This window comes from Rutilus rutilus (genome assembly GCF_951802725.1).
Source record: "Rutilus rutilus genome assembly, chromosome: 11".
Taxonomy (NCBI): domain Eukaryota; kingdom Metazoa; phylum Chordata; class Actinopteri; order Cypriniformes; family Leuciscidae; genus Rutilus; species Rutilus rutilus.
This window is the reverse complement of record NC_140216.1, coordinates 26,267,472-26,285,806: the sequence shown is the minus strand read 5'-3', so window position 1 is coordinate 26,285,806 and position 18,335 is coordinate 26,267,472. Positions and strand designations below refer to the sequence as shown.

At 36.9% G+C, this 18,335-nt stretch overlaps 2 protein-coding genes across 2 annotated transcripts in view; one reads left to right on the top strand and one right to left on the bottom strand.

Moving 5' to 3' along the window:
* Nucleotides 1-932: 932 nt before the first annotated feature.
* Nucleotides 933-17,306, bottom strand: rps18 (ribosomal protein S18). Its single transcript, XM_084422714.1, has 6 exons — nt 17,199-17,306; nt 16,629-16,727; nt 16,454-16,540; nt 7,906-8,007; nt 2,431-2,522; nt 933-1,037 (listed from the first exon to the last, which is right to left on the bottom strand). Exons 1-6 carry the CDS (start codon nt 17,199-17,201, stop codon nt 962-964), a joined length of 459 nt encoding a protein of 152 aa, XP_084278840.1. The 5' UTR covers nt 17,202-17,306; the 3' UTR covers nt 933-961.
* Nucleotides 17,307-17,487: 181 nt separating this feature from the next.
* The window catches only part of vps52 (VPS52 subunit of GARP complex), a 34,951-nt gene continuing 34,103 nt past the window's right edge, over nt 17,488-18,335 (top strand). Inside the window, exon 1 of the mRNA XM_084422710.1 lies at nt 17,488-17,628. Coding sequence (XP_084278836.1) covers nt 17,542-17,628 — 87 coding nt within the window. The 5' untranslated portion in view covers nt 17,488-17,541. The remainder of the gene's footprint in view (nt 17,629-18,335) is intronic.

Here is an 18,335-nt window from a genome sequence, read left to right as displayed (position 1 = left end):
GTGTATAAAAGTGTGTTTGTATGTGTGTGTGTGTGAATTTTTTGCACTCTTGATATTGTACAGTGTCACCCCTTTACTGCGGTGTACTTTTTTTTAGAATCGTGGCCGATTTGTAGATTGTACAGACAAAAATTCAGATAATTTTTGTGTTTTTGTAAATTTCCCATTCATTTCCTATGGGTCGGTCATTTTTGACCGAAGACACTGAGTGTGACTATTTTTTTTACGACCACTTAGCATGCTCGGATCATGACCTCAAATTTTTTTTGTATTCACATACCTAATGCCATAAAAGTCACCAAGTATCATAACCTTCCGATGAAGCTGTGATTTTTAAAAATTCAAAACAGAAAATTATTCGGTCAGAAGTGACCGAAGACTCTCTGAGGGTTAAGAAACGCACGAAGAACAGGCCCCTGGTTAGGAACAACTGACAGAGATCTATTTACATTCTATCCCTTCATGCTACTTTGAGTTATGGGAACATAATCAGAATTCATGGGATACATTGATGTAGTGGCTAAAATGAGATGTTATTTTCATTGCTATTTTATAATTGGTTTATTGAACATTTTACCCTTGCCTTGAAAAATGCCACCATGCAGCCCTGAGAGGACTAGACGCTCGGTTTTTATACTCTCCTTTTCACAGTACTTGCATTTTAATTATGTATTGGTATATAAAGACAGTTTAAACAAATTTGGGAAAAAACCTACCTACCTGCCTTTGTTTCATTTTTTTTTTTCTAATTGAGAATTAACAGATCGTAGCTGTACTAATATTCCAGGGACATGGATTCTGCAGAATCCATAAATTCACTCCCTCCTTACTGAGGGGATTGGGGGTAAAACATTGTTAGTTCTTTTTTTCCTAACTTATGACAAGTTAGGATCACAAATTTGGTTGAGAGCAATGGAGACCAAGACACCAAATGGCTGAACAGTTCAGTTTTATTTTGAGTTTACTTCTTCTTGGACACGCCCACAGTACGACCGCGACGACCAGTAGTCTTGGTGTGCTGACCACGCACACGCAAACTAAAGAAAAAAAAAAGATAGTCAGTAAGTAAAACAATTATATCGCATTAAATGATTGGTCATAAGGATTTTGAAACTTATATTTGCTAGAGATGCACCGATTACAATTTTCTAGGCCGATTCCGATTTTTCATTGAGTTTGACCTGCCGATACCGATTTTAGCCGATTCCGATTTAATTTTTTTCTAACCATTTTACAGCACACACAAATATTTATTTTCTATCTTTTCTTTAACCCTTTCACGCGCAAGTTTAAAATATTCGAACTGACTTGCGTTTTTTCAAGGCGAACGTTCCCTTTAATGTTTCCATGGCGATGCGTCACTCGATACACCACAGCCACAATAATACTGTATGACAGATGTGTCGCTTTTATTTCGCTTTTCCTTTTTTATTCAAAATATTCACAAACTTGCTTACCATGTCATCAACTAGCCTATCTGATATTCCGATTCTCAAATACGTGTGAGTGAGTGTGTTTGGTCGTTTAAAAACCTTTATAAATAATCTTGATCTATAACATGAGATGGGCGCAGCAATGTTGTCCTGTCAGTCGGATTTACAGCACGTGAATTCATCAGTTTCTCCCGAAATAAATGCAAGAAAGTGGCCGGTGAACTGAGAAGAATAGAGTAAACTTTATAGTTACTTCCACTATGTTTGTCTGATATGAATAACAGAATATATTTGAATAGATTGTTATTGCTGCTTCCACAGACATCAGTGTGTATTTTACAAACTCCAAATGTATTGTTTTACTCGTGCTTGTGTATTTAAATATCTGAAACCTAAAATAAACATTATAAGGTTGAAAACACTGCTTAGTTGTGATATATGACATCGCTCAACGCGTCCGACTCTGGCTCAGCGCCAGCCAACGCGCGAAAGCACAGTTTGAATCTGGCAGTTATGCGACGTCACTAAACAGCACCGTATTCTCAGGGGCACAGAAATAAAAATCCCATATATGAGACCGTACCGCTCAAAAGGTTAATGCGGCGCCCGAGTGTATTTGACCGGCATAAAATCGGCATATGTCAGACTGACCGGCCGGTCGCCGGCCATGGCCGATCACGTGAAAATCGGCCAATTCCGGTCACCAGCCGATCAATCGGTGCATCTGTAATATTTGCGTTAACCATTAAAGATATCATGACCTCTACAGATAATTATTAAAAGTAATTTAAAAAAGCACCCTGTGCCAAACATCACTGGACCTGATTGCATCAGTTTCCAACGTAATCACAGCTATTGTAACAAGTGTTGCATGTATACAAGTTACTGCATCACTGATCACAAATAATTTCCTCATTAGTTCTTAATTTTCCTAAAATCAATGACATCAATTAGTTATTTCACTGTACTGCAGGCAAATATTTTCAGTGAAACTCACCCCCAGAAGTGACGGAGACCACGGTGAGCCCTGATCTTCTTCAGCCTCTCCAGATCTTCTCGGAGTTTGTTGTCCAGACCGTTAGCAAGAACCTTGGGAAAACCACAACATTAACATCATTTTCAGAATACCTGAAGTGTCACATTCCACGGACGAGAATCCATGAACCGCATTATTAGACTGTTTTCTAAGGCCGCACAATGTATTGAAATTAGGACTGGGCGATATGGCCTAAAAAAAAAAAAAAAAAGAATCCCTGTGGATTCACTTTGTAAATGTTTTTGGCGGGTGTGCTAGTGCTGCCGTGGTCTTGTTCATCTGCCATGTTTTTGTATCTCTATGGCAAACACTGAGCCCGTTCGGAACTACGGGAACCCAGAGGGGAGTGTTGGCGGATGTTAAAGAAAACTGATTTTCATTCAAACAAGTCGACGTAAACTACACATTCGAGTTATCAAAATCTATTTAATCGCCCAGCCCTAATTGAAATCATTTAAAAAACACAATATAGCATAGTGCTATAGTGAATTCACAAAGGCTGCGATTCAGTTAAATTAATAAATGCGCTGCTAATTTAATATACAGTAGTCAACATTTGAAGTGGATCATAATCTTTCATCAGAGGGATACATGAATTTTGAACAATACCCGTTGTATACTTATACAATACTTGTCTTAGGACAACTTTTTTGATCCACTTGAAGTGTGTGTGTGTGTGTGTGTGTGTATTTTATTTTCATATATATATATATATATATATATATATATATATATATATATATATACACATATATATATACACACACACACACACACATATATATACATTAACATATACATACACACACACACTTAAAGGATTATTAGGAACACCATACTAATACTGTGTTTGACCCCCTTTCGCCTTCAGAAATGCCTTAATTCTACGTGGCATTGATTCAACAAGGTGCTGAAAGCATTCTTTAGAAATGTTGGCCCATATTGATAGGATAGCATCTTGCAGTTGATGGAGATTTGTGGGATGCACATCCAGGGCACGAAGCTCCCGTTCCACCACATCCCAAAGATGCTCTATTGGGTTGAGATCTGGTGACTGTGGGGGCCATTTTAGTACAGTGAACTCATTGTCATGTTCAAGAAACCAATTTGAAATGATTCGAGCTTTGTGACATGGTGCATTATCCTGCTGGAAGTAGCCATCAGAGGATGGGTACATGGTGGTCATAAAGGGATGGACATGGTCAGAAACAATGCTCAGGTAGGCCGTGGCATTTAAATGATGCCCAATTGGCACTAAGGGACCTAAAGTGTGCCAAGAAAACATCCCCCACACCATTACACCACCACCACCAGCCTGCACAGTGGTAACAAGGCATGATGGGATCCATGTTCTCATTCTGTTTACGCCAAATTCTGACTCTACCATCTGAATGTCTCAACAGAAATCGAGACTCATCAGACCAGGCAACATTTTTCCAGTCTTCAACTGTCCAATTTTGTTGAGCTCGTGCAAATTGTAGCCTCTTTTTCCTATTTGTAGTGGAGATGAGTGGTACCCGGTGGGGTCTTCTGCTGTTGTAGCCCATCCGCCTCAAGGTTGTGCGTGTTGTGGCTTCACAAACGCTTTGTTGCATACCTCGGTTGTAACGAGTGGCTATTTCAGTCAAAGTTGCTCTTCTATCAGCTTGAATCAGTCGGCCCATTCTCCTCTGACCTCTAGCATCAACAAGGCATTTTCGCCCACAGGACTGCCGCATACTGGATGTTTTTCCCTTTTCACACCATTCTTTGTAAACCCTAGAAATGGTTGTGCATGAAAATCCCAGTAACTGAGCAGATTGTGAAATACTCAGACCTGCCCGTCTGGCACCAACAACCATGCCACCCTCAAAATTGCTTAAATCACCTTTCTTTCCCATTCTGACATTCAGTTTGGAGTTCAGGAGATTGTCTTGACCAGGACCACACCCCTAAATGCATTGAAGCAACTGCCATGTGATTGGTTGATTAGATAATTGCATTAATGAGAAATTGAACAGGTGTTCCTAATAATCCTTTAGATGAGAGTGTATGTATGTATGTATGTATGTATATATATATATACACACTTTATTTACATGCGTGTAGGTTACGTGCGCCTCTGCTCCGTTCATAGTAATTTACATGTGTGGAGTGCGTCTCGGAACGCAATGTGCACCATTTCATCAGATTTGTTACAAATCATTTGTAAACCTACACCAATATGTTTCTATATGCAATTTGTTAATCGCGATTTCAAAATAAAAGTTTAAACCCTTGCTCTTGAGTTTTGTTTTGATGTCCACATATTCCTGTTCAAGCAATTACAGTGGCTGGAGCATTTCAATTGTGAAGTGGGCAAATGTTAAAGAAAGTGAAAATTGGAAAAATGTTGTTTGGCCAATATTAAACAAGTACCTGATCATGTATGTGTAACAAAAACAATCACCCTGGCGCCCTCTGCAGGCATTTGTTATACAAATTATATATATTATTAGGGTAAAACCATATAATTACTTGCTTGGGGTCTATTTTTATTACCACACAAAAATATGATTACCCGATTAATCATCAAAATAATTAACCGATTACCAAAATAATCTAGTGACAGCCCTAATTGTGATGATTATTAGTAGGGCTGCCCTCTAATAGTTTACTTAACGTTAGTCAACCAGAAAAGGCTTTAGTTTGTTGCATGAAGAAAAAATAAATAAATTCTCTACAAGAAGTGGCAGTCGCATCGGACAGGGGGCACTTCCCAAAAGCATCATTAGCCATCTATGGTCGCGAGTTCTGTTGAATTGTTTTGGTAACGACAGAACTTGCGATCATAGCTGGATTTTGGAAACGCACCCGATCCTTACGATCAATCGGTCCATGTGCATGTGACAGCATGTCTGGCAGGGAAATCCTTCAACCATTCATTGATCTTAAAACATGGCTTATCATTTGAAACATGTTAGCCTAACGTTAGCCACTTTTACATTGCTAGTCTCTAACATTTTCCAATATAAATCAGTCCCTCCAGTTTTATTTTATTTTATATATATATATATATATATATATATATATATATATATATATATATATATATATATATATATATATATATATATATATATATATATATATATATATACATACATAAAAATATATATATTAATATAATTTAGCTAATTTATTAAACTAATTTAGCTTCCACACTCTGCATGAACATTTGGATATGCGCCTAACAATAGTGCACATTTATCAGTCCCACCAGGATTTTGTGATAAATCACAAAAAAAAAAAAAAAAATGTGGTGGTGGAATTTATATATATATATATATATATATATATATATATATATATATATATATATATATATATATATATATTCCACCACCAAATTTTTTTTTTTTTTTGATTTATCACAAAATCCTGGTGGGACTGATAAATGTGCACTATTGTTAGGCGCATATCCAAATGTTCATGCAGAGTGTGGAAGCTAAATTAGTACAGCGCTTACGTTACATTTAACTTAAAGCCCGTAAAAGTCATTTACAAAACTCACAAGTGTAAGGGAAAAGCCAGTGAATTTAACACTCCATAGAAATGTATTTTTTTCCGAAGTGTAGACAACTTAGTGTTAACTAATAATTGTTACTGGTACTACCAACAAAATATTAGTGCATTCCTGGAACTTGGCGTTGTTATACTACATCCTTATGCATCGCTTTCTGCCAGGACTTTTACACGTTTTCCCCAAATCATGGAAGTGACCTCGACGTCCGGGTTAGCAGTAGCATGAGCCATCAGGCAAGTGTTATTTAAATAAACTCCTGATGTACTTACAAACTTTCCAATGCCTCGTTTTATGAGCACAGAACCTATTTGTACTACTGTAGAAGTTTGGTACCATTCTGGCCATTATTAGTGGGGTAGGCTAATTTGAGATACATCCTTGGATCCATAAGCGCCTGCACTAAGCCATTCGGCTGATATCTTTAAATAAGCTCTAACTTAAAGGTGCTCTAAGTGATGCGACGCGTTTTTTAGGCCAAAACATTTTTTGTCACATACAGAAAACATCTCCTCACTATCCGCTAGCTGCCTTGTCCCCTGAACACACTGTAAAAAAACGCGGTCTCTCTGGACACCACAGGCTCCACAAACGGCAACAAAAACAAACTGGGCTCACCCGCACCACGAAACATAATAAACAGTGTTCCAGCCAATAACCGACAAGAAGTATTGGAGGGTGGGGTTTGGAGGGTTAGTGCGCGTGCACGTGAAGGGGGTGTGGAGGAGAGAGAACAGAGAAGCATGAAGAGGGAAATTTGAATTATGGCCGACACACGACCAAAGAGACGACGTTCCGATGAACAAATTGCAAAGAGGGACAAGGATAAGGGACAAGGATAAGGAACGCGTGAAGTCCCGAATTTACATCGGAAAAACCTTCGAAAGGTGGCGAGAACTCCGCCGGCAGAACGGCTTCCAATCCGACATAGTTGCTCTGTTTTTGCAGAACAGGTAAATCCATTTTTCTTTCTAAACTGACGTTCATGTTCGCCAAACCAACACAAGTCTGTAATTAGCTAGAACTATGCAGTCAGCGTTAACTTTGGTGAATACAACATGTATGTTGTTTCTAGCAGCGATCAATCTCTATTGTAAATGATCAAGCAAATTCACAGTAGGGCGACAATTTGTGTGAACGATTGTTTTCATCCACTGTTTGACGTGTTTGAATGTTCATTTATAGGCTATTGACAACTTTGACTAAATTTGTTTACGCCGCCGCCGTTGTTTATGCTCACTCGACACTGGGAAACGCGAAGCTAACGTTATCTTGCTATTATTGCGTCCTTGTATGGGAGCTAGTTATAACCTCAGGTGGTGAAACGATTTTAAGATAATGTTTCTCTTTTTCTGCATTCTGTTCTGCAATATATAAAAGCATTTATCTAACTTGGCGACATTACACATTGAATTAAGTATCAGTAAAACTTAACTTTGTTTGTAGTGACTACTTTGACTTTCCTTTATGTCGGAAGGGAGGGGAGGGGAGGAGACGGGATGAGGAGGAGGGAGGGTCTAGCTAGCTTCCGTTTTGTTTGACAACAATTCGAATGTCAACAAGAAGTAACTTCTCCCGGGATCGCTTAGAGCACCTTTAAATAATGTTCGACCAAGGGAAAAAAAGCTTCTGGGGTGTTTGGCTTGAGGTCATGGTGCAAAGGTGCAGTATAACATCCATTATACTGGAGATTACAAGCCTGCATCAACGTCTTTGCAGCCAATAGACTAAGATAACACTGGTTTATTAATGAATTATTAAAATGTTCTGCCAGTCTCTTGAAGACTTGAACTCCAAACTCTGGAGGGCACGAAATATCTAATTTTGCAGTCAGATATGCACTGATACACACCTTTATCACACCCAAAAGCACAAAAAAGGCACTCCAATCATACCTGACTGTATTTTCCATCTTTAATGTCCTTCTGTCTGTTCAGGAACCAGTCAGGGATTTTGTACTGGCGAGGATTCTGCATAATGGTCACCACCCTTTCAACCTGTTCAACAAATAGAGCAAATAGGTTTTGTTACAATCATGTTATTTGCAGTCAGATGCGGTGCATCCCTATGCTTAAAGTGAATTTTACACATTTAGGTCATTCCGTGTTACAGTTTTTTTTACAGTCGCTAGGACACATTTATCAACACTTAAGTAAATTTTTCAAAACTCTTCACACAGTTCTCCTAACCAACTTTCAGCTCGGCACAGCAGTTCATTTCACATTCAAAATGCACTAAAACTACCAAATCACTTCATACATGCCTCAAAATCAACACATTCTTCCACAACACTAAAATTAGGTCACTTGATGGAGTTTTTCGGTTCCTTGCCACTGTTGCCTTTGGCTTGCTCAGTTGGGGATATTCTGGGGATATTTAATTTGATTTTATCAATCAATAAATTCCACTAGAAACAAACCTTGTTGTATTATTTTAATTTAATACTGTGAGGCTGCTTTGATACAATCTGTATTGTGAAAAGCGCTATACAAATATACTTGACTTGACTTGAACACTAGCAAAGGTTGACAGCCAACAAACACACTTTGTCACCCACAAAACAATGACCTAAAAAACACTAACAACATGTAGCATTATACAATGTTTTCTTGTGTAAAACAAGGACACATCTCGGTTTATAATTCACTGCAATATATGTTACTGGAATGAATCAGACATGATGCAGAATGCTTCAATATATTTTATGTCTTTTATTTATTTATTATTTATTTTTTGCAGTGAGTAATTCCAAAATACAAGAAGTTGTATACACTTCGCCCAACCCTAGTATACACACCATCCACTGATACAGATACAATAGTAATGCTAATCTACTCGATCTTCTCCATTTGGCCACAGGTTCTCATCCACATCACATCTTATGTCATCTAGGGCAATACACCTAGGAAATTATCTTCTGGCATGCCTGATCCATCCCTGGCAATCTTCTGCTGATATGTCCAGGCATCCAGCATTCATTGCGTCCAGGAGGGACATTTGATCATGTGGATGGTGATCATAAACCTTCCACCTCCATGAGGAAAATAATTCCTCTATGGGGTTGAGGAATGGAGAGTAAGGTGGGAGGAAAAGTGACACCATTCTGGGATGGGCTGCAAACCACTCAGTGACAGTGGCCCCCTCCCAGCCACTCTTCTTCCTCTTTCAGCCACTTCTCTATTTCTGGCTGGGTCCATGTTTACATCACAATACAAAACAATTCAGCAGTTGTCTCCTTTTGTAATGAAATTGAAAGAGTAACACCTGTGTAGACGTTCATCTACAATGAGAATCAGCTGTGGTTGGTCCAATTGTTTTTATAGCATTTAATTTGAAGATTTAAAATATATTTCATTAAAATATTACTGTAGAAATGGAGCAAATTGCTGTCTTAAGTTTTGTATTATGTTATTGTTTTGAACATAAGTTTAACAGTTTTGAAAACAGTATGTAAGCATGTGCAAATTGGCCTGTAGGTACACAGAGTTTTGGCGGTTGTGTCGAAGTGAGAAAAGTTAATGTAATTTGAAAGATGTAGTCACTGAATGCATTTTGTGCCAAAGCAATGATAAATGATCCACAATTTAGCCCACATATACTTCTGTTGTGCTCACTGTGTGAAGAGTTTTGAAAAAGTGACCTAAGTATTGATAAATGTGTCCTAACGACTGTAAAAAAACTGTAAATAAAATTTCGGACACTCCCCCGGCACAAATTTTTGATTTTGTTAATATTTTCCTGAAGACAGACAAATATAGTGATAAAAGCTTAAATATTAAATGTTGTGAATGTATATTGACTGAGGAATCCACTATTTTGTTTAGGGGGTCAAAACGACAATTTTCACCTGATATTACCCCCCTGGAATTTGGCTCCAAATCTCATGTGAAAATTTTAATTTTGACCACCCTCTACAAAATAGTGGATTACTCAGTAAATAGCCAAAATCTTAAATGTCATGGATGTATTTTTTCTTTATTTATGCATTTCTTTCACCAGACAAAAAAAAAAATAATTATATATATATATATATATATATATTCGAATTGTTTTTCAAGTGAAATGTTTTGAAATAAACAGCTAGCCTACCTATTTTATCAATCATCTTTGGCAGTTCTTAATACATTCATATTTTGACATCAATTTATTTAATTTTCTACTAAAATGGTAATTCAGTGACAAATTTTGCGTGAACAGGCTATAACTTCCATTGTGATATCCCATAACTTGAGCTTCTATAGAATTCTGTCTGAGGTTTGTTTCTATGACAAGCTCTCTGTAAGAAAGACCACTGACTTCATGTGCCATTCCATGTCTATGTAATAGCATGTGATGATTATGTAGCTTTCCCTTGCACTCAGGGTCACATTAAGACTATCAGAGGCCCCTGGGCTTTACCTCTTGAGGGGCCACCAGAACTATTATGTACATTCACTCAATCTTTTTAAATCACAAAGCAGAAGTTAACAGTCTTTTATTTTACAAGAATAAATGCCATGAACAAAACATTCAAACCTATAGGTCTGTCATTTAAAAAAATACTAGGGGTGTAACGATTCGTTTTAACAACGATTCGATTCGAGATTCATGGTTGTCGATACGATTCAAGGACGATATTGGTTCATTTAGAACGATATGATCCGAAACAATTCAGTGACTTTTTAGCCAAAAATTTTAAGGGAATCAGGTATCAATTAATTATGGATATAAACAAGTAAACAACAATTAATGTCAAATGCATTCACATTTTATTTTAATAAGTAGGACTGAACGATTATGACAAAAATGATAATTGTCGATTATTCCCTTGAAATTGTAATTGTGATTTTTAATCACGATTATCACAACATTGAATGATGTTTTGAATAGTTTGGCCATGGGACCCACATTTCCCCATGGTCATCAAGCCGCGACCCACCTTTTTAGGAATTATATAGACCTATTATAATACATTTGTTTACACAAAAATTGTTGACAAGTTCTGTCCCCCTTTACTTAACATACAAAAAAAAAATTTTTGTAAGAATATGACAAATACAGATAAACAGTAGGCACTTCGAGGTTAAGCTATTAAATAGCAGTCCCAAACTAGTTTTTGTTAATACAATCTTGGTATGAGCCACCACAGTCATATAAAAATATACAAAATAACCAGTAAGTGGCATTTTGTTATGGAAACAACAACAATTAGGCTACCATGGTGATACACAATACTTAGAAGAACTGGTAAGGAAACATGGAAACTGCTCCTGATAAATAGCAACACACATGACGTACTAATAACGTAATTTATTGGTATTTTACTTTTATTTTTTAACTTACTAATTTACGACGTTGCATTCTCGTATGTCTTTTGCACTTTAGTGAAGTGATACAGCGCGCTCCGCCGCATTTGCGCGTGCAATTGAAGAGTGCGCGCTACTGCAGTATAGCGGCTGAGAGGACAGGAAAGTCCGTTTTTCTGAGGTGACAGACTTTGAGCTGCATGTTGTCTTTGCACTGCTGCTGGTGCTGGCGCGTCACGCATGGCGACGACGTCATAGATAGGACTGAATCGAGTAACGTTTAACGCCTTTATCATTAAAAGTGCAAAGAAAAAACATCCATATAAAGTCTAACGTGCTTTAATCCAATGCGCTATTTACTAGTATCGATACAATCGATTCATTACCTTTTAAAACGATATTAGATCGATATATGTCATCCGGAAGGCCAACTTGCCGAGCACAGATCGATGCAGTTGGATCGTAGGAATATAAATCGATACATCAATGTAGTTGATGAATCGTTACACCCCTAAAAAATACACAAATATCACTGCATGGACTACATATTGGCACACAGTCCGAACTACAGTAGTCAACATTTGAAGTGGATCAAAACCTTTCAACAAAGTTCAAAAGCCCCTATAGACTGCGCTTTCTTTTTCCTTTTGTTCGGTTTTGGACTGCTGTCTTTAACTGAAAGCGACACACACATCCGATGTGCAATTCTTATGCGAGTTGCTAGAAGCGGCCCGTCTTGACACTTCGAGCAGGATTTTAAACATGCATTCACAGCAAAGCCATAAAGCGTAATTTTAAAAGTCAACAGTTTTTCCAGCATCACCGGGGCCCTGGGCTTAGCCTGTGCATTAATGCAGCAATCAGTTGTGAGGGCAATCTTTTCAACTGATCTCAGCAGCACCTTCAGCACTTTTTTCACAATTATTTTCTAAACAGCTGTGCCTCTTGGTGGAATGTTGTATTCAGACTGAATTAAATTAATCAACTCTCGAAAACCATCACCTTTGACGACACTGATAGGCAACACGTCATTGGCAATCATTTTACAGTCATTCCTTTTAAGCTTCAGTTTTTTCCCAGCTAAAATGAAGTTTATCATTGGTTTTATAGCTTCTTATCCATATCCATTGTCTTGACTATCTATCTATTTATTTATTTATTTATTTATTTATTTATTTATATATATATATATATATATATATATATATATATATATATATATATATATTAGGGCTGTCAATCGATTAAAAATTTTAATCGATTAATCACATGATTGTCATGAGTTAACTTGTGATTAATCGCACATTTTTTTATTTGTTCTAAATGTACCTTAAATTAATACTTTTCAAGTTAGTAATACTCTAATCAACGTGGGCATGGATAAATATGGATGCTTTATGCAAATGTATGTTTATTATTGAAACCATAGTCAACATAGAGCATGAAGACGAGACATGTTTCAAAGGTCGGATGTTTTTCAAAGAACTTGTTCATGTCTATTAGACACATGTAGAAAGAACAAATAAATACCAGGTTCCCATTACTTCTCTTTCTTTGCACTGAGCAATTAACACAAACATGTTTAGATTTTTGCATGACAGGGCAGCTCTTCTGAAAATGCTAAATGTACATTTATTACTAGGCTATAGTTTGTCTCTCTCTGTGCCCATTTTGATGAAGCTAAATTCTCAATAAAACGGTTTTCATTGGTATATTTTACTGTTTCTGTTGTCAAACAACGGAATGAATATGAAATGGTGACTGAAACGCGACCCATTAAGACATAACCAGCTCTCCTTTCCAAGATGTTAATCTGCACAATAATCCTGATAATCGAGCCGTCGTCTGATGAAATCAAATACACATAAGATAAACACAATATCTGTTTTGCGATTTCGGCTATACTTGCATGTAAAATTAGAGAAGCAACATCATATCTGTGTTTAACTGAATTAAAGCGGTGCTCCTCTCTCCAGCGCGAGACGCAGAGAGAGAGAGCGAGAGAGAGAGAGAGGCGCGCGCGCGTGCTGGGAGAGCAGTACCGGCGGTACCGGTAGATTCTCAGAAACTAAATAAGGTTTGGGCGCTTTGTTGAAGAAAAAAAAATAATAATAATTTTCGCTAAATGGGTCTGCAATGTCGTTAAGTTGGCAACACTGTGTATCTCCATTTCTCCAACTAGGTTTTGGGCCACGGGTCAAACAGAAAATACGCGCTGCGTTAATCGAGCATAAAAAAAAAATAGTGCCGTTAATATGATTTTGCGTTAACGCGTTATTAACGCGCTAACTTTGACAGCCCTAATATATATAAAAAAATATATATTATATATATATATATATATATATATATATAGATAGGGTTGTAATAAGGGGTGTAACGATATTCGAACCGAAAAACCGCGATATACCACCCGCGATACGAATCGCGATACTCTCATGGCGTACCGAACACGCCCGGCCCGCCCCCTGCTGTCCCGGCTCATTGGACCTCATGTCTTATGTGTACACAACGAATACAGCGTTGTTGCCTAACCACCATTAACCACATTTAATCGCAATAAGCTCAGTGTTTTGTTACATTCGATAATAAGCAAGGTGTAATCTTTCAAATTCTGTCTATTTGATCACGAAATTCAAACATTAAATGTCGGTTTGGCGCTCTTTGATGTGGCGTGACAGATCACTGTAGGCTACTAGGCTTCTCATTTAAAGCGGCAGCGCGGAGCGCGAGTAAACGCAATTCTCTTCCTCAGTTACAGAATAAACATGAATGGACACCTGAAGGTATGTTGAAAGATACAGTATACTTACTGAAAGGCATCATAACTCGTGTAATCGCTCAGTCAGTGTTTCAACAGCAGAAATATGTCAATAAAACGCTTAGTTTTTCACACAGCTTTATTTACCTCAGGCAAGTCATTCAGTGTCCACAGCTTGTTGGTTTGCTAAGGAAATGAACTCTTTCACTAAATAAATGCACTATATTAGCCTATATATTATATTTGACTTAACCTGTTAATGACATCTTGATTATTTAATGTATGTTTAAAATATCTGTCATGAAAATGACAGCAACTGTGTAAATGATTATATTTCAATAATAAATTAGAGTAAAAATGTTAATGTAAAAACTACCTTATGTGCAGTTTACATGTTTTCATACAATTTGTTACTTGAGTGTTGACTATTATTATTATTATTATTATTATTATTATTATATCTAAAAATAAATAGCAACTGAATTTAGGCTAAAAGTCTAGGCTCTGTTGTTAAGCTTTAATGTTATAGTAATGTGCAAGTAAGGGCTCCTATATAGTTTACAGCATTAGCAGATACATTTTTTTATCCTTGCGAAACATTTACTTGTAATTGAATTAATTTAAAGACAAGGACACAATTTGTTAAAGCACTGTTAAAAAAAAAAGAAAAAAAAAAAGAAGCAATTTTAGCTTTCTAAACCCCCCCACTCCACCTAAATGAACCGAACCGAGACGTCAAAACCGTGGGACGTACGAACCGTCAGTTTTGTGTATCGTTACACCCCTAATGAATATAATTTTTTTTTTTTTTTTTTACCGTGTTTGGGATACATCACAAACAAAGCAATGTCAACTGTCCCAAATATTATGTTGGTTAGCAAAGAAAAACAATCTCATGATTTTGATCATGGCTTAAAAAAAAATTGTGGAGCAAGTGGTGGTTAGTTGTTCTTGCACCAACTACATCACCAGGTTCTGCGCTCCTATTGGTTTTTGATTTGATGGTCATCATAGAAGCCACACTGCAGGACTATGCCCCAAAACTTCTGACAGGCTTTAGTTTTAGAATTTTAATAATTATTCCACTTCTATAAAAATAACAGTAAACAATTAATGTAACAGTCATATGGCCGATTTTTGTGTTGTTGGTAAAAAAGGTAAATCTATATCTATATAGAGTGGTTAAAGTGGGATTTGGCAGGTGGGGGAACCCTCAAATTTTGAGTAGGTGCAACAGGGAAAAATGACTCACCGTGGGACAACATATTGAGTTTTTATTTTGGTCCATCTACATCTACACTGATATGATGACGACACTATGTTAAAATTGCTGAACACCACAATATGGAACACAACCTTGTTTTTCACAATGTAAATTTAAACATAAAAATGTGAGGTCCAAAACTGACTGAAATGTGCAGTAGTTAGGGGGGTTCGGGGGTATGCTCCCCCGAGAAAATTTGGATTTCTCTGACCAACATATAGCAATTTAGGGCTTTTGAAGGCCAAAAAAAAGAAAAGAAAAAAAAAGAAAAAAGATAAGAAATAGCTTAAAACTTGGTCATTAGATTATTTGTCAATACCTGCTCTCTCCTCATCTTCATCTTTCTTTTTCTCTCAGTCTCCTTATCCTGCCCTATTTCTTCCCCTCCTAAAGCTGAACTTTGACTGATAATCTTTTCATTTTCGTCTGTGTCAGTGAAGAAAGTAAACAGGCTCAACTAATATTTATATGTTTTATGAATCATTTTCTGAAACAAGTTAATTTACTCAAGGGCAAGGCTACCAGGAAAGCTGTAGCCTAAGTCAGTATTGCCAATAGGAACCTTCTACAAGCTTTGGAATTTGAAAACGTCTGTTTTTAAATATTAAAAGTAATTTTAATTTATAGTCTACGTTTAACGCAGTTGGTGGAATTGGCAGACGTTCCCTTAAGCATCATGCGCTGTGGAAACGCGTCAAAGCATTCTCGGGTATAAATATAATATAATAATAAATAATAAAATATATTACAAGGGAAAACAAATGTCCGGCGAATATCGGACCTAAAACTAACTTTACCGCGCTCAACCACCGCGAGTGCATTCACGCATTAGTAGCCTAACCGCTGGCATTCAGCGGGGAGGGGAGGCGTGAACCGGTGTACATGCACTAAAATCAGACAGGAGAACCGTGAGAACATAACGTCGGGAAGCGTGTTTGTGAAGGCAGGGCCAGGCGGTGATATTCAGTTTTGATATGATGAATAATGAGAATCATTGAATTTGATTAGAATGATTTGATCATTGACCACTTTAACCCCTGTATATATATATATGGATTGATATGTTTTTGTAACTTCACTTAAACATTTAAAAAAGTAAGGAAGAAACATTTAACACTAATCTACAAACTCACCTCATCATCAGTGAGTTCTCCAGCCCGCTTGCTCAGATCAATGTCAGCTTTCCTCAGGACCACATGGGCATAACGCCTTCCAACACCCTATGGAGTAAATGAACAACACGGAGGCTTGAGAACATCAACAACTTCACTGGCATTGGGAGAAATTATTTAAGTTCAATTCACTCACCTTGATGGCAGTGATGGCAAATGCGATTTTGCGTCTTCCGTCAATGTTCGTGTTGAGAACACGAAGGATGTGCTGGAACTTCTCTGGAATGACGAGCGACTAAGAGAAAACATTGTCACCGTGCGCGACAAATACAGTTTAAAAGTCACATTTGATGAATTTGACGCAAGTAGACGTAACTGCAGTTTAGAACGCTAGTGTAGCGGCGTAACGCTGCTGTACAGCAACGTTAGCTTACTGACTAGAAATATAGAAACATGCATCTCTCTGATTTAAAATAAACACAAACAAAATTTAAAAGTGTTCAATTTCTGCATGAACCTTCAAAATACTGTGGTAATACCATGGTAGTTTCTTTTGTAAACTTAAACCGGCGCGGACTGAACACGGACTTACTTTCATAACTCACTTAAACGTTAACTCTATACTGTAAGCCTAAAATATCAATTTATATACTTTCTACATGCATACAACACACTTAATGTTGAATCAGTACTAACATAAACACAGAATTACGGACGATGTTACTAGATTTCATAGAAAATCTTGAGGATTTAATTTCACACTCACCATCTTGTTCGCTGGTTCCGCGCAAAGAGGAAGTGGTCACGATCTCGCGATAATTTGTCCACTCGCCACGCGAACTTTGACAGGAACAGATTCCGTCACAGTGTACATGTCCGATGGGCAGGTTGAGGCAGATGCTATACAAAACAATACTTTAAACCGATAAAGTTTGAACGTATAAAACGCAGTTATTGCTGTTTTTAATGTTTTAGCAATTATTTAAGAGCAATTACTCTTTTGTAAATAGATTTCTTATGATTTTACAATGTGTCATTTTTGGGGGAATTAATGAGTGGAGGGACTGAAATACTGAACGGACCTGTAGTTTTTGTGAACTACATACGCCATGGCGGAGGCGCTGATCACTGGAGCTGTTCATATAAACACACCCGTTGATTCCATGAGCGGTGCGATGGCGTTTTTACAGGATAAGGTGATGACTTTCTTATATACTATAGCAGCATCCGTGATATTTTTTACTGCGTATGTTGCACTGTTTACCCGTAAGCGCGTAGTTCTGTTAAACAGCATCAGAGCTTAATCTGATAGAGATAACACAGACATGGCATGCTGTTTAAAAAAAAAAAAAAAAAAATATATATATATATATATATATATATAAAGACCTATCATATTTATTATAATTCCTTTGAATGTTGTTTTACTGATCGCGACTGTTATTGGCCTATGCAGGTCTTTATTTCAGCCAACATCTGAATATTTTCAATGTCATATCCTGTAGATCATGTGACAGTGCAGTCAGTGAATCGTGACATAACGCTCTCGAATATTAGATGTTAAAATTGAAACAAGTTGGCATGACACATAACAACAGGAAATACTGTCATTCTTCTGTGCACTGTTCTTTAAAGTTATTTATCATTGATTATTGTCTTATTTTTTATTATTGCCTTTTTTTCTTTGGTATGTGTAGTTTATCTACTATAGCCTATAATTCTACACTACTCGTAGCATTTGTGTTCCTCATATTTAAATATGACTTTAACAATAAATTACCTTTACATTTTTTTTGAACATGTCGACAAAACTTAAGTAACTTTGTTTTTATTTTTGAACACTTTTTGTACAGCTTGTATCATGATTGAGTTCTTTTGAAATATGAAAAAAAATTGCATATCA

Coding starts and splice junctions, on each gene's coding strand:
- rps18 (XM_084422714.1), bottom strand. Junction 8,008..16,453: donor GAGAACTCACTGATGATGAG/GTGAGTTTGTAG, acceptor TTTGTTGAACAG/GTTGAAAGGGTGGTGACCAT. Junction 2,523..7,905: donor AAGATGGAAAATACAGTCAG/GTATGATTGGAG, acceptor GGTTTTCCCAAG/GTTCTTGCTAACGGTCTGGA.